Here is a 24,029-nt window from a genome sequence, read left to right on the forward strand (position 1 = left end):
GAAGCCACATGCAAAGGGGCTCCTTCACAAGAATGCTCAAGTGAAACAAAGGTATAAACCAAGATCAAAGACTTGTGACAGAGTCTCTGGGCGAGCTTAAAGAAGCATGGCTGGCTCCACGCCTGGGTACAAGCCCCTCTCCCACAGGCACAAACCCTACCTACCATCTGGAACTTACAAATATTGCGGGCAGCCCTGCACACAGAGGCTAGGGTCTTTGGGCAACTGGCTCAACCTTAGCCACTCTCCGGCAATGTGCAGGTCCCCAGGGAAAATCCCGCTCCTTAGGTACCCAGGCCCAGGGTCCAACATTGTCCTGGCTCAGTCCAAAGTTCTTTTCAAACACCTAAGAATTGCCCTAGGCCTGGTTTTCAGGGCCTCTTGGAAAAACAAGGCCTAACTCCTGGGGCTATAAATTCCCCAATGGGGGACTGAAAACAGGCAGAGCACAGAGCACAGAGCCCAGTGGAGGAAGGGCTGGCAGGGTCACATGCCAGGCAGAGATAGTTCAGGCTCCACAGGCTCCATCCCCAGCACTCTGGTCACAGGCTGCTAGGCACACACCCCTCCAAGGAGCCCCTCTCAACCTCTCCTGTGCTCCGTCCTATCCAGGACTTGCTGCAGAGCAGGTGGCCAAGGACAGATGGGCTGAACCAGGGCAGGTTCCTCGGGCACCAGGGTGCACTCCTGGATCTTAGAGGCCCACCTGGAGCAGATGAAGCAACCTATATACCGGGGCACCGGCCCACCAAGCCATGCATTTTAAAATGGTTTCTACCCAAGTGAGGCTGGAAAGTGTCTCCAGTGATGTCAGCGGTGTTACTCCAATCTGTAGCTAGTAAAGTGTAATAACACGTGTAAACTGTTCTTATTACCTCTCCAGCTCATTAGCTAATAATAAAAAAAAAAAAAAAAAGCTTGGCTTTAAAAATTTAACTGAGGCTGTGTATTGAACCCAGAACTCAGGGTTCTGGGCATCCTTCAGAAGTCACTCAAAGCTGTCACCTATTCAGCCTTTTTACCTATTTAAATTTCTCTGGAGAAGGAAACTTCCTCATGGTATTCAATGCAAGTGCTCAATCCTGGTCCAGTGAGATGAGTCCAAATGTCTACCACATAGCAAGGAGAGAGGGCATGTCCAGAGTCAAGAGGAAAGACATGAAAGCTGGATCAGGGGGGCAGTAGTTTTGCCTTACACTCCTCCAGCCTCTTTCCCAAGTGGGCCCAAGGACACAGGAAAGACATGGGAATGTCATCAACTTGCCCTCCAGCTATCTCAGCCAGGGCCCAGAGTCTAGCCTGACTCTAGACTGGATGGACCTGCACCTCCTCTTTCATGGGGCACCTCTAAGCTGGGAGGGGGATTAATGGGGAGAGAAGGAAACTCCATGAACAGAAACTGCAGCATCTTTCCAAAGCAGAAGGAAGCCCATCTGGGATGATAGTAATAGGCATTGAAGGGGATCGGCTGTGCCCACCTGGGACAGAACAGGCACCACCAGTCTGCCACCCTGGATCTGGCCACAGTGCTGCAGAAGCAAGACCAATGCCACTGAGAACACCCTTACCAGCAAACAGGCCTTGTTCACCTTAAACCAAGCAGTGATCAGTGTTTCTCTACGTAAGACCAGAATCAGTGGCAACAGAGCAAGAGGGCACGTTCTGTCCACCACATCCACCCATCCTAGAGCCAACAGTCAGACCAAGGACCAACCCATCTGTATCCCGGGCCTCACTGACCAGCTGGCATCCTTGGGCTTCCCAGGCAAGAACCAAATACAGCCAACTCTGAACTCAGGGACTGTCCTGACAATGGGGGATTAACTCCAAGTTCACCTCATTCAAATCAGTACCCAAGATCAGTGTTGGCACAAGGCAGGGCCCAAAATAAAGAGGGCAAAATCCAAGGGATAGAGGCACTTGGCCAGAGGCTTCTCCTATAGCAAACAATGAGAATCGTTACAGAGACGGCACAGAGGACAGTGGTCATCGTTTCTCGGCAGTCTAACATTTTGCAGTTTAATCAAAGAAACGAGCTACCTCCTACTCCCCACGAGCTACCTCCTACTCCCCACCTTGCTCCTAAAACCATTATCCACTGCCTGGATCAGCATAATCCTAGAGACACTGAATGTAGTGTGTCTCCGGTGGCTGCAGGGGTGGTTCCAAGAGGGCTGCCTGGAGGTCTGGGAGGGGATCTCACAGTCCTCACATTGGACTGCCTGCTGACGCCGCCTTTCGCCATCTGTCTGCTCTTGTACCCACTAGCACTGCGCACCACAGGGAAAGAGCGTGTCTCATTTTAAATGGAAAGAAATGGACACTTTTTAAAAATGAACTTGAATTCATCTTCTTTAAACAGGATTTTAAAGACAAGGGAATTAACCCACTCCTGGGCACTTCTGAAAGTGGCACTGTGCACTTGGCTGGAACAGACTAGAACCAACAGAGGCTCCATCCACTGAGCACCAAGTGCTTCTGCAGCCCCCTTCAGGCCCCTGTGGCACCTACCTGTGCCATCTTGGCAAGGTCTAGGGAAGGCCTCTGCTCTTGCACTTCTTCAGGGCGCCGCCGTTTTACACCAACCTTCTTGTCATTAAGGACACATGGCTGGGAGCGGCTGCGGGCGAGCCCACTGGAGCGTCTCGCCAGCTCTGGTGTTGAGGCAGGTGTGCTGTTGGCTGAGGGTGGACAGTATTCCGCGAAGGAAAACTGCTCATGTGAGCAGGAGAGGGACCGCTGCAGGTCTAGCCGGCCCCCTCCTGTGGGGTGCAGGTCGGGGGTCCAGGTGTCACCTGCCTGTCCACAGGAGGCCAAGCCTGGTGCCACTTGGCAGGGTTGTCCCCCAAAGCGGTGGTGCAATACCGCCTGGTGGCAGGGTGAGGAAAGCCCATTGGCCCGGGCAGGGAGGCTAAAGCTGGAGCTCCGCTGCATGGTGCTGATGCCGTTGGAGTAGCGCTGGACGCTGCCCCCGCTGTAGCACCGTCTCTTCTCCACAGGTGTCCAGACTTTGGACCCCAAGGGCCGCCATGACGTCCGGCAGCTGGACATCTCATCAGAAAAGGACAGTGACCGGCATTGGCGCTTGCTGGGGGGTGCTGAGGGGCTCCCGTTGTGGTCACTGATGCTGAGGTCTTTGATCAGGCTGGTCACTGCACAGGCAGTCACAGCCTCCTGATGCCACAGTGTGCCGTCCTGACACTTTTCAGGCAGGCATTCCCAGATGCTGGCGCTCGGCTGGTCAACCTGAAGAGGGCACTTCCTGTCCAGGTCTCGCCATCTGTCATTTTCTGGTGCATAAATGACAAAAAGAAAAAACAGGATTTGAGAGGCCTTCACACCAGCTCTCTCTTCCTATACACCAACAGCCTATTTTCCACATGGGAGTCAGAAGGCCCTTAAAAAAACCTCCAGTTCAACCTCATTTCTCAGATGAGAAACTGAGGCTGAGACAGTGGAAGCGAGTGTCAGCATGCTGGGCTAGAAGCAGAGCGTGGCCTAGGATTCAGACACAGCTGGCGTTTCTGAGAGGCCTTTTTCCCACCATACTGCACTGTCTCTCGGGAAAATGCAAGCTGTTTTTCACTCCAAGTTCTTTCTCTTCTTACAAGCAGGAAATGTCTTGCTCTGTACCCTGCCCTGGCTGGGGGTAGACTCAGGGCAATGTATCTACTAAGTCCCTATTCAGTTCTCTATTGCTCTTAGGACAGGACTGGATGCCCTGGCAGAAGACCATGACCAAAGTCAAAACTTCCGGCACTTCAGATGGTCAACATTAAAAGGGGGTTGGGGTGCTGCTGGGTTAGTTCATCCGAATTGTATCTTTAAAGCCCTTGCTAAAAACAGAAACTGAATTTATTACTGATTTATGTCCCCTCCATCAAAATGCTCAACAACATCAACAACAGCTACCAATCACAGCGTGTTCTGTGTGCACAGCGTGTTCTGTGTGTTCACTTGATTCGTTCCTGAAACTGAGGATATTTAAAGCAATTAAAATCTGTAAGAGCAAGTCTTGGGCTGCACAGACTTCAGGGTTCAATTTAAATTTACACATTCGGATCTCTACTTAAATGCATGAATAAATAAGCTAACCCTGCTATAAAATGCTGAATTTGCACTTGAACTTTTATTTTATTGAAATATTCAAGTTTTTCTACTATAAAATCAAGCATATGCTGGGAATTTTAGGAGATGCAAAGATAAATTTGACATAGTCCCTGTATTCAGGCTTAGAGTACAAAAGCAGAATTAAGAAATTAATTTCAAATGTCAAATTCCTATGCTTTCAGGAATCAACATATTAGTACTTCCTATCTTTTCTAACCTGCGTATATTTATAAATTTTGTCAATAATGAATGGCTTCAGTCAGGCACACAGCACAAGGGTAGAAATAAAACCTGAAATGATGCTCAGCAGGTATTTAAATGCATTCGCTGTTTCGCAGAGGGGATCAGTCACTGAGCATCCACCCTGGGTAAGAGCCGCACTGCACCTTGTGTGCAGGGACCACCGTGGCCCAGATGGGAAGACTGAGGCTCGGGGGAGTTTGGTATCTGGCCCAGGTCTACAACTGACAAATGACATGATACAGAGCCCATGGTCTCTTCACTTCACTAGTGTGCTGAAGGGAAGCACAAGTGAGCCTGACACCAGCCCTGCCTCGGGAGCTTCAGATCAGGAAAGCTGTGCTACAGGTCTAGAAAACTGATTTAACCCACACACGACACATGCTCCAGCAGCAAGGACTATGAGAATTACTCCTTTACTCACTGCCACTTCTCAAAGAGTACCAAGAGACAGGTCCCAAACAAACATCACAATTAGCCGCTACCATGCTGGTTTCAAGGGGGATGAACAATGCAACCCAAGGGCAAGTCCAGGAGCCACAGGAAAAGCTACATCAGGGCTAAGTGCGATGCTTCTTCCTTTCAGGCACCTGCCACATTACAGACACAAGCCTGAGGAGCTGGGACCCTAGACTGGGGACACAAGGAGAAACCTATCCATGAAGGATCTCAGATGGTGAAAACACAGGAAAGAAATCTTCTGTAAGCCAGGTGAGAACAAAGCAGAACTGTGGCTAAACATCCAATTCACTCATCCCAGTATCTTCCCAGATCTTGACCATAGCAAGTGCAATACCTGTTTCTTCAGCTGCATTTGATAAATAACTTCCAAACACAAACATTACAAGTAAATATCTTTTTATTCAAATATATCTTCGCTCTTCATGAAATGCATTCCCCTGGAATATTCACCAGTCTTTTAAAAGTTTCAATTTGACATTAGTCAGCAGGTCAAAGTTAATTAAAATAATAAAGTAAAATTAGAAGAAATATAAACTAACATGGGCTAAGTCTTGACCATATGTTAAGAAGGAAAAAAGTTGTTCTAAGAAAAAGGGGAGACCTATGTGTGGTAATGTTCATCAGAATGACTTAGTGACAGCAAAATGATAAATATAATTAAAAGTCCTACTGTAGAGGGCTGGTTAAGTGAATTGTCAAGGAATAACACAGAGTGTGAAAAGCAGTTTCAAGGCTATTTAAGGGCATGGGGAAATGCTAGCAGTGTGATGCTAAGAGGCAGCAACAGGACATAAGCTGGGCACAATGGCGCACACCTGTAGTCCCAGCTACCATGGGGCTGAGGCAGGAGGATCACAAGTTTGAGGACAGCCTTGGCAACTTTGTGAGACTCTGTCTCAAAATAAAAAAGGGCTGGGGGTGTAGCTCAGTGGAAGAGAACTTGCCAAATTGTGCAAGGCTAAATTCAATCCCCAGTAAAACACAGACAGACAGACAGACACACACACACACACATACATACACACACACACACACACACACACACACACAAGCAGAATATAAGACTGTTTGATTTCTCTTTAGTAAAATATGTACTATGTTATACATGAAGAAGAAAATAAACCAAAATGTTAATAGTTGATGGGTCAATGTTTGCTTGATTGATATTTTATTATTTTTGTTTTTCTACAATTTTCAAATCTTCTGAGAACTGTGTTAGCCAGTATGTGAAAGCTCTTACCATTAAGTCCACTGGTGCTGAGTTCTGCCTTAATTCAGGAAGTGAAGCACGGCCAGCACCAGAGCCAGGGCCAGGGCCTAACCCTTGTCCTCCTCTGCATTTGTTCCTTTGGGTTTACAGAAGTTGCTGGCCACCAACTTCTCTTTGGGGGCAAGGTACTATGGTGCCACATGGGCCAGGAACATGGTGGATTGAGAAAGGAACCACTGGGCCCAGCCACAGCACAGTGAGGGCCTCAAGACGGTTACACGGGCCGGTACTTAGGCGCCTACGGCACCTGCCAGATTGTGTCTTGACCAGACCTCAAAAAACCCATGAAATGAGAAGAGACTGATCCCATCCTCTGAGGATGACACTTTCTATTCCATTTTTGTTACACTGGCCTGGAATTTTCCCCATCTTAAGGGAAATCACGAGAAGGGAGGAGTTGGGAGACACATAAATGTGAACCTGGCACTTCTCTCAACTGGCAGTGCATTCCCTCCCATGGCTGCCTTGTGATGGTGGCACTTTTTAACTGGATCCCTCAGGGACTCCCAACTACAGTTCCACTTCCTCACTGGCTCTAGAAAATTTCCTGCGGCCTCCACCTCTGTGGTCTGGCCTCTTGGCAATTGTCCATTATTGCCTCTTGGGATGCAGACATTTCAGCCTGGCATGCAGGCCTGACCACTATTTCCCCAGCACACCCTTCACCCCAGACACCAAACTTCTTATGACACTGGAAGTCAGACCAGAATCATGCAGAGTCAAAATGACCCTTGAAAGTTCCCAATCAGCCCTCAAATCATACCTCTCCTGGTTTAGGATAAATAACCCTGGAGAGTGACCCTTACACGCCAGCAATTCGCTATGAAACTAAAAGGTTTCACAACTGAGACTGCAGGAATGAACATAGGTGAATCTGAATGCAGAGGCTGCGAGTCCAATCAACAGGGACTTGAGGCTGACAACAAGCCCCTAGTGGGTCTTGGGGTTGAATGGTGAACTCTACTGCATCCTGCTTGCAAACAGTAACTGATATGACCTAAATATGTAAGAGTTCTTCGTTGTAGGGAAGAATCACGTAGAGTCAGTTCTCATCTCAGTCCACTGGTTCTGTGGGAGCACAATGTGACCATGGTCACAGTCTTCCCCCAGACTTCCGCTCTTTAATGCCTTCATACTTTCAAAACAACTTGGAATGTTCTTCTGACTTTATCTTCCTTCCACTAAGAGAACCTCTGATTCTTCAATTTAAGAATCAAAACCTCCTCCTCCACATGACCCCCTGTGCAACCACAGCAATTTGCCTAGATTTCCAATTATATGTCGCATGAGCTTTAATCATCTGCTTACATGTCTACCACTCTCCACCAGCTCCAGAGCACAGCCCAGCATGGCTCCCAGCGCACAGCACTGAGTGGGGCCCACAGCATGGTGAGGGGAGTGATGGAAGGAATGGGTGACAAAATCCAAAGGAGGCTACAGGGGTTCACTGGGTCTTGCTTATCATTTTTCCTTGACACAAGTGACCCTTCCTTGGCCAGGCAGGTCCAACCTGGGCCTGCTGAACTCTCCCCTGCATCTGGGCCACAGATGGCTACATGTGAAGCAGCCAGGAGACTGGTTAGTGGAGTTATATCTAAAATACTTTGAAAATGCAAAGAACTGCTACTGTGTATCAACACCAGCCGGGTGGCCACTTGTCCTGTCTGCAGTATAGATAATATTGTAATTGTCTCTATCTTTATCACCTTGAGAAGTACAATATGAGAAAGTAGAAACAATCAATGCTATGTTTAGCCCTGTGTTGCCCCCTTTCACTCAGGGAACAGAAAGCAATTTGTTGGGTCAGGTCATCAGACAAAAGAAACAGGAACAGAAGCAAATATTTAATGGCACGCTACCCCCCACTAGTCCCCAATATCACACTTCGCAAGGGAAAAGGGCTTCGGTAGGGCTCTGAGAAGACCCATGAGGTGCCCGGCCCCCCCACTCAATATTACTTCTACACAAACAACCCTAATTCTTTAAAATCAACAAGTTGTGGACATGGGGAGGTCACTTTGTGTGGTGTAAAGGGGCATGGCCTTTGGTTCAAACCTCAGTGCTTCAAGCTCCTTAATCTCTCAGAACTGCTGTGTGAAGAAAATAAGGGCCCAGTACAGGTCCTGGAATAGGCTCTCAAAAACGGTGGCCATCATTACACTAATTTCAGTAAGCCAACACCAGAAAATTTGGGGTTTTTTTGTTTTTTTTGGTGGGGGCAGGGAGGTCTGGGCGTTGAATTCAGCATGGCTTCACCACTGAGCTACACACCCGGCCCCTTAATTTTTTATTTTGATGAGGGCCTTGCTAAGTTCTGAGTCTGGCTTTCAACTTGAAATCCTCCTGCCCTAGCCTCCTGAGGTGCTAGATTACAGGTGTGCTCCACTGCGTTCCAGCCTGGAAAACATTCTTATGTTTTGGGCTTAGCTCTTCTGCAGTCAGGTATCAATCTTTGTAGACTTAGGCTGGAAACAGCATCTATATTCTCTACACAACCAAACTGTGGTTTCTGGAACAAGTGCAGGAACATCCCCAGGGAGGGGGATTGTTTGTTAAAATGCAGCTTACTGGGCTCCATCCCTGACTTGTAAATCGATATCTCTTTGGGTAGGAATCTGCATTTTAATTAGCTCTTTGGGTTACTTTAATATAAAAATGCTGAGAACCACTGCTCCAGACTTCAGGCTGCACAGCAGAACAGCAGCACAGTCAGACCACCAACCAGACTCAGGGCACTTCTGCAGGGTCGATGATTCCAGTTCCCAAAAATTTGGACTCAACATCTTTGAAAGTTGATGTTTCTGTTTTGCTTTTGGTTTGGTTGATTATAGGAAGTACAGCCATAGAGAAGGCTCACTTAGGAGGCTCATATTGCATAGGCTGGTAGGGCCCTTCCAGGCTTCAAGTTGCAGAGCTCTAAACAGACAACCACTGGTAGGGGCCTAAGAGGTAACTAACTCCTGTGAATAGGAAGTATCTGAAGCCACCACCATCTCCCCAGAGGTCACACTATGGCCCAAAGCTTCACAAGGAGCTCTCCACTCACCTCGAGCCCGATACCAAGGTACCACCAGAGCAGGGCACAGTGCAACAGCACCCAGCCTGAGCGTGGGCACCAGCTGGTCACTCCATGCCATCTCTATTACTTTAGCCTTCAGGGGTACCCAAAGCTTTTTGAAATCCCCAGAGAGCTCCCTTCACAAATCTAAAATTATGCACGAGAGTACACGCGTTCCATACAGCCTAACACGCTGCCTACAAATAGGAGGGCCAGCCACGCAGCCACCCTGAGGCCCAGTCCTTTTTTCAGATGAACTAGGTGACCAAGGACTCTTCCAAAGCTGATACCCGAGGACTAAGCTTCAAGTTTCTGACTTCTGTCTGCGCTGCAAGGCACCACAGTATCAAATGCCCACACACATGGAGACAAGGACTCCAATCCCAAAGTCACAATCATAAGGATCTGGTCCTGCCAACCCTTGACCAAGGAGGGCAGAAGGTCCTTGGTGCACAGAGCTAGAGCTCAAAGAAAGAAAAACACTCAAAGCAACACAAACGGCATTTGACCTCGAATGTTCTTGTTTCCATTTCTGCCCTTAAACTCAAAGGGAAATTCCCAGGGGCCCAGATTCTTGGGGGACTATAAGCCTTATTATGTTCAAAAGATAGAAGAATTTGATAACTCTGGAGATCTCTGTACTGTTTTAGACAGTCCATTAAAATGACATAACCACAGCAAAATGTGGTCTCTAGAAAAGGTTAAGCACCTTAAGTGTACAACCAAGAGGCAAGATTTTAGTAGCCTCTGAGGCCCAGGGAGCAGCCTCTCACCAGATCACCCAGCTTGGTTTCCAGATTTTGCACCTGTCCACCTGGGCTGTAAAGACCACTTCCTGCTCTAGGGCTGCCCTATTCGAGCCTGGTCTTGGCTACAAGGACTCTGCCTGAGGCAGCTTTGCTAAAGTGACCTTATGCAAGACATGGAAGGACAAGAAGGGCAAAACATGATAGTGCCCACTATGGTGTCATCTGTTTTTTTAATGGACTTCAGAGCTCCTGTCCCACTGGAGGTCTTCTTTGTGTCACCAGAATAGAGACTCAACTGAGAGCTGTGTTGGGAGGAAAGGTTCCTGGGTTTTCCCCAGCCTGACTGCAGCCTCTCATCCTTCCAGCTTTCCTGTAATGGACAACAAAATGGTAGCTGTGTCTTGAGTTCAGGGACAGTGACATAAGACACCCAGCTCCTCATATGAGGGACGAGGGACACTCCACTGGGACTCCATGTAGGAAAGCAGGAAGACTGGCCTGCAGGACTCTGAAAGAAGCCAAAGAAGCTGCTAAGGACAAAGATAGGGGTTCAGAATGGTTCCCAGAGCCCTCCCTCACCTGCACAGCAGGGATGGCCCATCGCAGCTACCACAACTTGTGGGAAGTTTTTGCACTTGCAAAATGGGACCCAGTGAGATTGCCAAGGTGTAAAAAACAAACAAGATTGGGAGCTGGGAGTATGGGCCTCAGCCTCTCCAACCAAGGCTCTGTGACAGACTTTTCAGCTCTGGCAGGGACCTTCTCCTTCATCCCCCAGGAGTATTCATAAATGTGTAGGCAACAGCTAGTATTCACCATGGCAACAAAAACTCTGAAGGAATGGAAAGGTCAGTCTGGTGCATGGCTCTGGAGTCCTCCCTGGATGTGGATGTGCAGAGAGCTTATGAAATGGGCAGCTGCACACAGCAAGGCGGGTGCTTTACACTGCCAGGGGCACTGACAGTGGGAAGAGCTCTTTGGGAAAATGTCAATAATGGCATATTAGCTGTCCATTAACTAGTACCCCTAGTACTAACTAATAACTGGGCTCCTGCTGAGGCTGGGAAAGAGCATGAGTGTGTGACCCGAGCACATTACTCATCTCTAGAGTTGTCAGCAATCCCTCTTTACTGGTGAGGAAACCAAGTTTCAGAGCAGTGTCAAGTCTCCCCCACAGACATACAACTAGCAAACCAGAGCTCAGACTTAAACCTAACCTGCAATCCCAAGGCCATGCTCTTGAGTTAGGTCAGGCTGTCTACCTTGACATCCTTCTCCATGGAGGGTGCAGCACCCAAAGGCAGCCTGCAGTAGCCACTGCCTATCCTCTGGCATTATCGTGGTCCTCCCACCCAACGTCAGCCCAACCTGTATGACAAGGCAGTCCAGAAGGACCCTTTCTCACTTGTCACTGTAAACAGCTAGCACACACCATCTCCATTTCATGTCTACTTCCATTCTGTAGTTTATTCCAGAAATACTTTCTGAAACTCATAAATGGTGCAAGGAAGAATTTAAAGCACCATATACAGACAAATCTTGGGCTATTCTAGAGATTTTAAAAGTCATACATAGATCACAATAAAGGTAAATTCAAAATAATTTTTAAAAAGTGATTTAAAAAAACCATACATATGCGAGCTAGGGCTGTAGCTCCGTGGCAAGAGCGCTTGCCTAGCATGTGTGAGGCACTGAGTTCAACCCTCAGCACCGCATACAAATAAAATTAGGGCATGCTGTCCATACACAATTACAAAAAAAATTTTTTTAATTGTACATATGCATGCTTGTATTTGGATGTCAAGTTTTCAGTGAGAACAAATCTCTTGCTGGCCTATGTTGAAATAAGTGGTTTCTAAGAGAAGGCCCTGGCCCAATGACCAAATTCAAAAGGGCAATCTCTGAAAGACAGAAAAGGCAGCAGAGACCAAAAGTGGGGCCTAAGCAGCTAATTTTGTTTCTGCTATTTTTCACTGTATTCCATTCATTTGATTGATTGTTCTAAGAAACCAAAACACTCAGTCTCTAAATGCCCGCTCCTGAACACAAGATGCAATCACATTCCACCGTCGATGATGAACAGCGGTGGAGTTAGACGATGGCAAGTTACCGAATCTCAAAGCAGAATCTCTGCATCCTATGCAGCTCAACACAGCCAACTGGTTTCCCCTGTAAAAATCCATCCAGAGAGTGCCCCCGGGGAGAGCCCTCTTATGTACAGAGGAGACTTTAACAGCCAAGTAATTAAACACTGAAGTAAGGGCTTATAATTAAAATGCTGACAAACCTAAGCCCAGGCGGCACAAGGAGGGGTGCTGTAATATTTTTACAATTCCTTTTTATACATAATGTATGATCCTTCTGCTCAAGTTTCCTCTATGTTCTTTGCCTGTGAAATCATTTACATTAATAAATAATTTATCACCATAACTCCTAAAGTAATTATGGGTTTCCAGCCAATTTTTTTTAGCATATGAATTGTTTTGTTCTCTGTCCATTGACTTGTATTTACAAGACTTTTCCTAGTGGCCTTTTTGAAATAATTGGCATTGCTTTCGCTTTCTCACATTTTACGTGATTTCCAGGTCTTCTCCTCGCCTGAGTGGCGAGGAAAATGGAATGTGTGGTGTCCATTGTCCCTGCAACACAGAACTCGTTTAATGGCTGCAATTAGCTGAGGGTGGTGAATGGAGGCTGCTCTCACCCCACTTGCCCTGTTTTACCGAATAAGATTAAACCGGTACACGTGTGACCCCCAGGCCAGCATAAAGCAGCAGCCCCCACTGCAAATGGCAGAGGATCTAGAGGGACCAGCAACTAAAGCTCCGTGTGCAGTCTCTGCCTCACCCAACCTAGTGGATTCCCTTCCCCGCACCCAGCAGGAGTCAATGTCAGAACAGGAGGGTGGCTTCCAGACTGGCCAGCTGATAAGAGGGTGGGCTGCACCCACAGAGCTGCCTCCTGGCCCAGGTTTCCTGTGTCGGGAGCACAGTCCATGGTCATGTAGGGCTCTTCCCCAGAGAAGCTATCTGCAAAGGAAATTTCAATTCAGCACAGAAGTTGGGCTGGGGATGACCTGAGGGGCGAGAAAGGAAACCAGAAAAACTTGGCCTTTGCTAGAAGGGACCTACAGTGATGGGGCAAGCCTGGCGCCCCAAAGGCCTCAGCCAGACACAGAGCAGGAAGGCAGGGCTGGGCTCCACTCTGCCCGGCTTCTCCCATTGGCACCTCACCCTGGCTTTGTTTTCTCCCTTATTTTGGAAAAGCACAAAAACACTTCTCTGTACTAAGCCCCAAACTAGACTGGGGGACAACGGTGGGGAGAGGCCTGGTATCCAGCTCGAAATCACAAAGCATGAAGTACTTGAGAGGAGGAGGGGAAAAAAAAAAAAAAAAACCTGTTGCTTTGAGCACTTGATTATGTTAGTAACGCACTTCATCTGGGTGGGAGCAGAGGAGGCCCAGCCACTCGGGAGGGGGCCTTCTAAGAAGCAGCAACAGTCATACTGCCAATGTAGTTGCTGGCATTTCCTTCAGAGCATTTATGGAACCCAGACTCATACTGGTTTTCAGCTAGGACCCTTACATGGGGTGAGGGGAAACCCCCAAGTCACAGGGCCAACAGTCCCCAGCCCTCATGGGAGAATTCCACTGATCAAGGCCCGCACTAGAGCCCTTTATCTCTGGGAGACTGGCTGGGGGTGGGTGATTATAATAATTTGGCACTTTATCTTTGCTCAGCATTGTCCAGCCCTGGAAGGGCCCAAAACCAGCTTAAAAAGTCTAGCCAGTCCCTTAGGGTGTTCTCTTCCCCGCCACTGAAAAGCAGCCCCACCCAAGATGAAATCTCACAACCGGGTGCACTCCTAGTCCTCACAGCAGGGTAGGGCCGCAACACCTGGACCCGCAGGTTAATGGGATGAAATAACCTGAGCTTTCACCAGCACAGGGGCCTGGGGGGCTCCTGACTGCTGACACCCACACCCAGCAGGTGCCAGAAAGTTCTGGAAGCAGAAGGAACCTAGTGGCACCTCTAGGGTGCTGCTGTCTCTCTGAATCCCTATGATTGGCCGAGGGGATGCCATGGGATAGGAAGACAGGGAGACATGCCTGTGGCTCTCAGGACTCCTTGGTCTTGCAAGCTGGGCCTGTGCTCTGGGGAATTCACTATTGCTCTTTCTCCTCCAGCAGGACAGCAATCTCGCTGCAGGTAGGTACAGACCCTAGTTTGCTCTACCCAGCACTAAGTGCCTGACATACGATAGGTACTCAATTATACCTACTAGAATAAACCACTGCAACCAACCATGGTAAGTGCAAAGCCTTGGTAATGCGCCATCACACAGGGCAGGGTCCCAAACACAGGAGGAGGCTGAGTCAGAGAAGGATGGTGCACTAGAGAGAGAGAGACGCAGAGCAGGATGCGGGCTTGCCCGCGACCCACCACCTGCACAGCCACCCCTGGTGCTCCCTGGACCGACAGGCAGTGCCTCAGCAACTGCCCTACAGAGCAGAGGCCCCAACACAGGAACAGAGCTCCTAAAGGGCTACTCTTCTAACAAGAATAGGGGGACATAGCCTGATACCTCCTGCAAGCCCTGGCCTCCCCAGGACAAAGCAGGCTGCAGGCAATCCAAGCGTCTGCCCACATGACTCCTTCCCCAGGCCTCTCTCCCTCAGTCTCTGGGCCTGAGAATCCACCCCTACAAGGGCAGCTCCCTCACCCCCTCTCCAGTGGAAACCACCACAGTCCCTCTGTTTAGACTTGGAGGCCCCTTCTCTGGAAGAGGGATCCTCAACTTAGGTCTCAGTCCCCTCTTGAACTACTACTCATGAAATGCTCCTACTATACTAATCTCTTTGCAAAACAATGTCACAGAGTCCTCACGACAAGCCTACAACATGGGTGCTATTGTGATTGCCATTTTGCAGACAAGGAAACTGAGGTTCAGAGAAGTTAAGAAGTTCAATGTGACAACTCAAACCTAACACTGCCTCCACCCCAGGAGGGTTCACCTTACTATGGTTCACACAGTTTAAAGCCCAGGGAAGCCTAAAGCACAAACAGCCTTGAATCAAGGCCACCATCCCAACTGTCCAGGTTAATAGTCTGGCTGTTTTAAGCTGAAGTCACAGGTTGGGAGTTGGGCGTGCTCAAGGATTCCTTCCCTCTCTCTTGGGCACACGGAAGGCGGCAACTCAGTCATGACACTGTCCCAGGAAAAGGAGAGACAGCAGGCTTGCAGGCCACATGCTGGGACACAGAGGGTTTGAAAACCGTTAACCACTAAGGAGGTATTCAATCATGTGGGGACAGGCCTCAAAAGTGTGTCACATAGCACTCCAAGGCAGGTGATCTCTGGTTCCATTTCCTCTGAGTGGTAGCATCAAAGAGGACCACCCAGCTCTCCCAGAGCTGTGGCATGTGACTGAGAAGGAAACGTCTCCTTCTCCCCCACCTGATTCAAGTCTGCCTCCAAGGGACCTCAGTTTCCTCCTACGTGAATAAGCACATCTTTGGAGTGGCGTACAAGAAGCTTGGTTCAGCACCCCGCACAGTGCTCACCACAACAGACCCAGTGCTCCTCCACTCTCATGTCTCATCTACAGGAAATGCCTCAAAAGAAGGAAAAGGAAACACTGGGCACACAGGAAAGGGGCTGGGAAAGGAAGGCGAGGATGACTTGACCTGCTCCTCCCAAGACACACAACCCTCAGCCTACAGTAAATAGTAAATGCCCACTGTCAAAGTCCAGTCTCTGAGCTGATGTGTCATCTGAAAGGACACCCCAGAGGGGGACAGGAGTGTCATGGAGAGAGAGCAAAAGTAAATACTCTGCCCAATCATCTGAAGCATCAAGAAATCCACATAACCGATACGGTCACCTGTTTGGTCCCTATCAGAAATAGCAAGTCACATGTGTATGGCAAGAGAGGACTGAGGTACCCCCTGTAGAAGGCAGACCGACAGCCCAAATCAAGAGCCGGAAAGAGGTCCCTTCCCTCTGGCCTCTCTGTTCCCCTCCTGGGAACTAGCTCCAAGGAATAATGTGAAAGACAAGACTCAGACACTTAGTCACTGTAATGACAACAGAAAATTCAAAAGCACCTTTACCCAGAAGCCACAGAAATTTTATTGTTAAGGACATTTTGATACATCCACACAATGCTGTACTGCAGACCATCGAAATACATGAAATGAATACTTTTCATGCTGCAGAACTACCAAGTGGAAAAACAAATACAGTTTTATATAATTATATGTTCATCATAGACTCGTCTACGTTAAAAAAATGCAAAAAACAAGCATAAAAGTACCGACAGTTATCACTGGGAAATGGAGCTATATGAGATTTTTACTTTGTATGTTAGCTGTATCTCCTGAATGAAAAAATCACCAAGAATTATAATAATCAGACAGAAACTCTCAATGTTAAGACTTGGACACGGTTTGTAAACCACAGCCCAGTTTCTGTCCCCTCAGTCACCCCAACAGCCCCCAGACCTTCCAGCACCACTGGGGATGGAAACACACAGAGGGTCCCCAGGGCTCTTCTGGGACTCATGTGCAGAAAGTGCTTTCAGCATCTCACCTGGCTGTGACAACCAGAGGAGGATGGCCCCTGGCCATGCGGTTACTCACCCATAATTCCACAAGAGAAAAGGGTAGGTCCTTGACTCATCTTCTTTGGCGTGTGCTGAAAACAACCAGAAAAGCTATTCACTCTTTAAGTCATAAGAAGCGCGTTCACACATGACTCTGCACTGATCTCTTGCTAAAGTCACAATTAAAGGGAAAACTGCCTTTTGCCAGCGTCAGACTGGGGAAAGGAGAAAAGCGTTCCAAGAGACAACATTTGCACGGATCTGGACCTAGACTGTCCCACATCTCCAGCCAGGGATGGATCCATCTGACATGAGGGGATCTCCCCACATAAGTGATAAGGGGTTGGGGGTACAATGGTAAACAGTAGGACAAACTTCAGTACAGGGCTGGAAGAGATTGGGAGAGGCAGGGCCTCTCAGCATGGAAGAGCTGAGGGCCCTCTCCCACTGCCAGAACCCCCTTGGAGTCTTCCTGCCATGCTCAAAACCACTGGCCTTTGCTCCACAGGCCGCTCTGCAGCTACAGCACTACAGGCCCCCCTGTCATTCTCATTGGACTGGACCAGAAACTCACTGGTTCCATTTGGTCGCAACCTGAGAGCTATGGCTTTGAACTCCTGGCTGCTACATTTTCACAATGGCTTCCCCTTCCACTGTGAGCATCCTCCATCTTCCCTCACAGCCCACAGCTAGCTTCCACTGAACACTGATGGCTACTGTGGAGAACCGGCCAAGGAGGCCTGGAAGAGCCCATACCCCTGCACTCGCTCCATGACTACACGACAATCTGAGCATGAAATATTCTGGGAGCTCCTTGTGCTGACATTCAGGTGTTCCTGTTCTAGCTGCTGGTGAGGAAGAGTCCACCCAATCGGCACCTGAAGGAAGTCTGCCTCAAGTATTCCAAAGACTAGGGCTGGGGCTGGGGCTCAGTGGCAGAGCACTTGCCTAGCATGTGTGGTGCACTGGGTTTGATCCTCAGTACCACATAAAAATAAACAAATAAAATAAAGGCATTCTGTCCATCTACAGCTACAAAAAAATTTTTTTAAAAAGTATTCCAGGGCTGGGGATGTGGCTCAAGCGGTAGTGCGCTCGTCTGGCATGAGTGCGGCCCCGGGTTCGATCCTCAGCACCACATACAAACAAAGATGTTGTGTCTGCTGAAAACTAAAAAATAAATATTAAAAAAAATTAAAAAAAAAAAAAGTATTCCAAAAGACTAACTCCCTCTCTCCCTCATTAATTTGCCCAATAGACAGGAAGTGGCAATCATCTACGTGCAGGCTGTGCTAGGTGCTGACCTTGCCATGGTGTAAGCAGCTAATGGCCCCAGACAAATCACCTCCAACTCTGAGGGAAGCCCCCAAAACTTCCTCTCACACCCCCCACGACAAGAACAGGCAAGGCTTCTAGGCTGAGAAGTGGGCAGGAGCCCAGGGCCCAATCCTTGAAGTCCTGGAAGGAGGGTGGGGCTGACTAGGAACACCTGACTCACCCAGATAAGAGAGTGCTTGTCATGAGCTCCCTCACCCATCCCCATCTGCTCCATCCAGGGATCTCTGCATTTAGACACCACTGCATTTATCCCGTAGTTTTTCAGTGTCCACCATGACCAGCTTGGGGACACAGAGGTGAAGAAGAGCTCTGCCTCAGGAAGGACACAGTCATGTACACAAGGCTTTACATTACACAGAGATGGGGGGCCTATGCCAGTGTGCTGGGTCGGGGTGCAGTCAGGGCTGGCTTCCTAGAGAAACACCTGAGCTGGCGTTGATCAACCAGAAGGAACTTGTGGAGGGCAGCTCTTCCTTCCTTGGTTGACAACAATCCTTACATCATCAGGCTAGCTCACCTTCTTCGATCCCAAGTGATGTGACCTCCTATTCTATAGCCATGTGTGGAAATATCTGGAACGCATGAAAGAGAGCTCCAGCTGCCTCCCCCTCGGTTGACACTTAACACTACAGGATGCACAGCTGAAAGCCACACCAAAGTAACCCAATGAAGAGCGGGTGACAAACATAAAAGAGTCCCCCACTGGGCTATGCCACCCTCACAGATGGGACCTAGGCAGGCACCTTGCTCTCAGGGAAAGGGTTCAGAGAGAGAAATGGGGCTTCTCCCCTGCCAGGTGCCAGGCCTGCCAAGGGAGACAAGTTCCCAGTATTAGGGAAGCACCCAGGACAAGGCCAACAGCCACTGAGGAATCACAATCCCCACCTCCTGTGCTGGACAGGTAGCAGAGCAACCCAGCAGGGAGCCCGCAGAAGTCCACTGCAGGACAGGGACTGTAGCAAGCAGAAGGGAGCACGAAGGCTGTCACAGCCTGTGTGCTTCACTGGCGAGCATGAGCTGCAAAAGACGACTTGGGGCAGACAGACAAAAGCAGGAAGCAGCAGAGCAGAGCCCCGCCTTCTTGGTGGGACAACATGGCCTTTCGTTCTAATAAGCTGGTGTGATCTAGACAGGGGCAGCCCAGGATACTCCTGACCCACACCCATCCAGGGAACGTGCACACATGAGTGGGTACTACCACGCTGCAAGCAGGCAGGAGGGCTATCGGCTGGTCATGGCCTGCGCCAGGAAGCCCTGGCCAGCACACAGGGCTCCAGGATCCCACTCACTCAACAGGGACCTGTCAGCATTTGCTACAGATCCCCAGAGCAGCTACCTGTTCCCCAGGCCAGACGAGTGCTCTTACCACTCCAAACACCCCATCCATGCCCCCTGGCACCCAGCATGGTGCTCTTGGCCCCTATTTTCCACCTTCCACACAGAACCCTAAGTCATCTTTTTAAAGCAGAGATCAGATCAAGTCATTCCTTTCTCTCCAACAACTTCCCACAGCAACCAGCATAAAATCCAGGCTACCCCATCTCCCACAGCCCCCCAGGCCCATGTGAGCCAAGCCCATGCTCCCTCACTCCCTCTGCACTCCTCCTCACTCCTGTTGCCAGCTACCGCTACCCCAGGGCCTTTGCACCAGGATCTTATCTTTACATGCTCTGTGTCCATATTGTCATGTGGCCTCCTCAGAGGCCCTCCCTGAGCGTCCTGGCTAGATCAGTACCCTCCCATCTCAGGCTCCCCCCACAGATCTAACGCTGCCAGCAAGACCAGCGTGCTTGTCCCACGTGCATTCTCTGCTTTAGAAGTGGAGGCCCCTTGGGGGAAGGGGCTGCCTTATTTACCTTATCCCAACACAGCCGGCACTGGGGCTGGGCCTGCCTGCTTGTGCCAGCCTGTACTGCTTCCACTACCCACTCACTGTGGACAACAGGCCAACAGACATGGAGTTTTTGTAGGGCAGAACCTACTGCCTCTCCAAATCACTAGGCTCCTGAGAAGCTAAGCTCGGTGGGGAAGGAGAGAAAGCACAGCATGGAGAGGCAGGGCCACCAACCAGGCCTGCCCAAGTTCCCCACACCAGCCTCCAACTCCCCACCCAAAGGTGCCAGGGAACCCGGGATGTATGGCACTGAGACATCACAGCCTAGAAGAATGAATCTCCACTTCTCCTCAGCCTGCCATGAATCCCTGCCATGTCCTCCCCACTGCCCTGACCCTCCACACTCTTCTCCACCAGCCAGCCATCTGTCATCGCCCCAGGGAGCACGTCTCGGTGTAAGCTGGCTGGAGATGGCCTCTGTGGCTTACGAACGAGGGACCCTACCAGTTTTGTGCTAGACCTCCAGGTGGGATGGGACCCTGTCTTGCTTTCTCAGCCCTCTCTGTGAGGCAAAGCCAACGCAGTCAGGCCAAAACACCCCACCTCTGCAGGTGTGGGGCCCCGGCAGATCCTGACCACTGGTGGGTGTCCCTGGAAGTCCCTGCAGGTTGACCAGAACCTCTCTAATCCCATCTACCCAGAATGTGATAACATGAAGGGCGCCATTCCTACAGTCAGCCAGTCTCACCTTCAATTCCTCGGATCCCACAGGGCAGGAGGGAGGAAAGCAGATCACTGTGCACTGAGGCCCACCAGCCCCAAGGTAATGGTGTCCCTGGAAGCTTCACAGACTCCCGTATCTATACAGAAGTGCTCCCAAGCTCTGGCTGAGGTATGCAGTGAAGGCAAGCAAAGAGCATGTGTCCCCTTCTGTACCCCTTCCTCTACCACGTCTCTGTTCCCCAACCCACCCAGGAAAGGGCCTGTCCCTGTGATCCTCCTTACACAGAAGACAAGAGCTTTGGAATCAGAACCTCTCAGGAAAGGCAAAAGCTAGAAATGAAATCAAGGCTTGTGAGCCATCTGTCCAACTAAAGAAAGAGACCCTGCCTTAAAAAAGACACAATTAAGACTCCAAACGAGGAACTGGCCTATGCAGAAAACTCTAGGCCTTATCCATGGTTCTTTGCAACTTTTTTCTGAAGATTATGGACCATAGCAATTGAATCACTTTTTCCTTGTCCTGACACAGTGTACAGGGAGCAGCTCACCCCCATGCATGGGGTGTGGGTGGGGGTGGGGAGCGGGGTGAATAGAAGAGCACCCATGCCTCCAAAACAGAATACACGAGACTATGAAAGACTAGAAAGCAGAGATGCAGGCCCAAGAAGACAGAAAGAAACTGAGAGGGGAACAGCATCCTGTGACTCTCAAAGATGCTGATGGTCATCTGGTACCCCTGACTCCAAGGCTCTGGGGATACCTAGGCTAGAGGGCCCTAGGGTACCTCTGCTAGTCCAGGGTGAAAGGCACCAGGCTTTCTCAGACTTGCTGTGTACTTCTGAGTCCAAACTTCAGTCAGAGCAAGTACCTAGCCATGGCATCCTAACCTGACACATGCAGAAGGAAGCACCTGATCAGCCCCTCCCAAAAATTGGAGTGGATCATTAGGGGAGAGTCAAGTAGCCCCGAACCGCACACTGCCCTGTCCAGGAGCGGCCACTTGCCAGCTCCCTCTAGTCTCCAGACTTTACAGAGAGCTGGGAGACTTGCTGGGGAGAGAAGGCCAGGACTTGCCAAGGGAGGTGGTCATTCTGGAAACGAGAGAACAAGCCCTTGTCCTACGCGTGGGTGTGCGGGAAGGAGTTGGGGGAGCACAGCGCTACAGGGTCAAATGTCTGGGCTCCCTTCCAGTGGCAGCAGCTAATCTTAGACTAGGAGAAGAAAGAGCACGAATGACCGACAAGAGCAACCAGGCAGAGCAGGGAAGGAAAACCGACAGCCATGGCTGCTGACGGTCCAAGCTAAGCCAGTGTGGGCACAGCCGCGCCCTTGGGCAGTCTCTCCCAGGCACATGGCCCCTGTGCCTGCAAAGGGAAAATGCTCAATGCTTCTCAGTGCTTTTTCTTGTTTTCCTACACTGTTCTCTAGAGTAGGGATAGTCACGTTGTAACCAACATTTCGTTTTTTGAAAAGGAGAATGAAAGAGCCATTATGAGGGCCATAGGAGGGCAGGGATGAGGCTGTCCTCTGGCTCCTCACCAGGTCCCAGGGTGGCACCTGCAGGCTCTCCTCGGGCACGCCATGACACCCAGGGCTCCTAGACCCTTGTGACTTTCCCCTGAGGCCTCAGACTTTCTGTGCTCCCTGCTGACCAGCTCAGGGTCAGGGTGGGGCAACACCTCAGGTGCCTGCTCCTGAATTCAAGTGGCCTGTGCCTGCACATTTCCCAGCCTCCTCAGAATCATATTTTCTTTTTAATTTTATTTAATTGATTTATGTGGGTGGTACCAGGCATCGATCTCTCTCTCTCTCTTTTTTTTTTCCAGTACTGGGTACTGAACTCAGGGCTTCCTACATGCCAAGCAATGCTTCATCACTGAGCTCCACCTCCAGCCCTTTTTTACTTTTTACTTTGAGACAGGGTCTTGCTAAGTTGCTAAGGCTGGCCTTGAACTTAAGATCCTCCTGCCTTGGGCCTCCCTAGTAACTGAAATTATAGGCACTTGTCATTGCGTCTGGCTTCTTTTTTAATCTTAAACCTCCACTTCTGCTACCACCTTGGTCTAATTAGAAAACAAAAGAATTATTTCCCATCTTTCCTGTTGTTATTTTGAAGCTATGACAGGGATGATGTACTTGTCTAGGAAGCTGAAGCAAACCCCTTGGCCTGCCTCTTAGCTTTGTGGGCTGCTCATAGCAAATAATGGCCCTGGATGACCTCACATTCTGTCTCCTGAAGTCATTACTAGAAAGATTACTTGGGGCCTTTCTTTAGTAACCTCCCCTGAGGCAACCACAGCCTCCAGAGCCAGGCTGGGCGCATGAGGAAGGTGCTGAGTGGAGCTAAGGGACTTGAGGTCTGTCCTGGTGCCCTGCTCACCAACTGATGCTCTGGACCCTGCCCTGAGCTCTCTGAACCAGTTTCCTGCCTGTGTAAGGGACAGAGATGGATGCACCTCTGCCCCTCTGCAGAGAGGCATGCAGCTAAGACCTCTGAGCACCTCCCCAGGTGTTCCCCATGCCTTCCTGTGGGTGCACAGTGGGTTTCCATTTGCCCCACCAGCAGCACTGGGCCAGGCCTGGAACGTGACAACAGTCAACCTGCAGGGCATCAACCAGCCCATGGATGCAAAGGGCCCTCTCCAAAAGGGCCGTTCCCACACTGACCTGCCATCTGGAGTCAAGCGGAGGAGGAGGAAAAGGCGGGGAGACAGATGGGCCCACAGCACTTGCCAGGTGGTTCTGGGCCCAGATCAGTCAATAATACGTAGCAGCAGAAAGAAGGACATCCATCAGGAAGGGGAGTGGGTCGGGAAGAAAACAAAGACCCTACTCTGGAAGATGTGTTCGAGGCTGGCTCACTCCCGAGAACCTGCCTGCTTCCCCAACCTTTTTTCTTTCTGTTCTGAAAAGATGAGTTTTCCTTCCCAGGCTGGGGCTGAGAGGCCAAGCTCTCCCTGGCAGCGGCTCTGGCCACATCCCTGGAAGGGCAGCTCAACTGACCTCAGCCCATGTGCCTGGGAATCAGCTCTGGCCAGTACCAGTTACCCCCCATGAAGGGACTGCACACAGTGGCAGCCTCAGAGACTGACAGCGCAGCTGAACCCAGGAAGGGCACCTCCCTCAGGACAGCTCCAGGGCCCCTTGCCCTGAGCTACTCCTTCCTGTCCATAGCTACTCCTCCCATCAGAGCTACTCTAGAAGCCTGTTCAGACTCCTACCAAGAAGAATGTCACCACCAACAAAAATGAAGCCACTCAGCTTTGAGTGAGCTACAGCCAAAGGACCACAACACCCACCTGCTCAGAAGCCACGGGCGGCACTCATCACTCGACAGTCACTGTGTACCTCCTGGCACCAGGCCTGGCTCTAGTCGCTGGGACTCAGCAACAAGCAAAAGAGACACATGTCCTGCTTTACAAAACTCCCATTCCAGTTTGGGGAGTCGCTCAGACAACAAGACCAACAGTAAACTGCTAAAAATTGCTAAGTGCCGCAGAGGGAAAACAGACAGGAAAGGGATGCCAGAAAGTACCTGTGGAAAGGGCGAGGAAGCAGGGAGTAAGGACAGGATTAAATTTTAAGCTGAGTATCCAGAGAAGGGAGAGAGGGAGTAGGGGGAGAGAAGGAGAGAGTCCT

General features: G+C 49.9%; 1 protein-coding gene across 1 annotated transcript in view; it reads right to left on the reverse strand.

Annotated features, from left to right (window-relative positions):
* The window catches only part of Fam53b (family with sequence similarity 53 member B), a 79,677-nt gene that overhangs the window by 53,705 nt on the left and 1,943 nt on the right, over positions 1 to 24,029 (reverse strand). Inside the window, exons 2-3 of the mRNA XM_015498369.2 lie at positions 16,533 to 16,587; positions 2,512 to 3,290 (exon numbers count right to left, since the gene is read on the reverse strand). Coding sequence (XP_015353855.1) covers positions 2,512 to 3,290; positions 16,533 to 16,587 — 834 coding nt within the window. The remainder of the gene's footprint in view (positions 1 to 2,511; positions 3,291 to 16,532; positions 16,588 to 24,029) is intronic.

The sequence above is a fragment of the Marmota marmota genome, unplaced genomic scaffold (genome assembly GCF_001458135.2).
Source record: "Marmota marmota marmota unplaced genomic scaffold, marMar, whole genome shotgun sequence".
Lineage (NCBI taxonomy): Eukaryota > Metazoa > Chordata > Mammalia > Rodentia > Sciuridae > Marmota > Marmota marmota.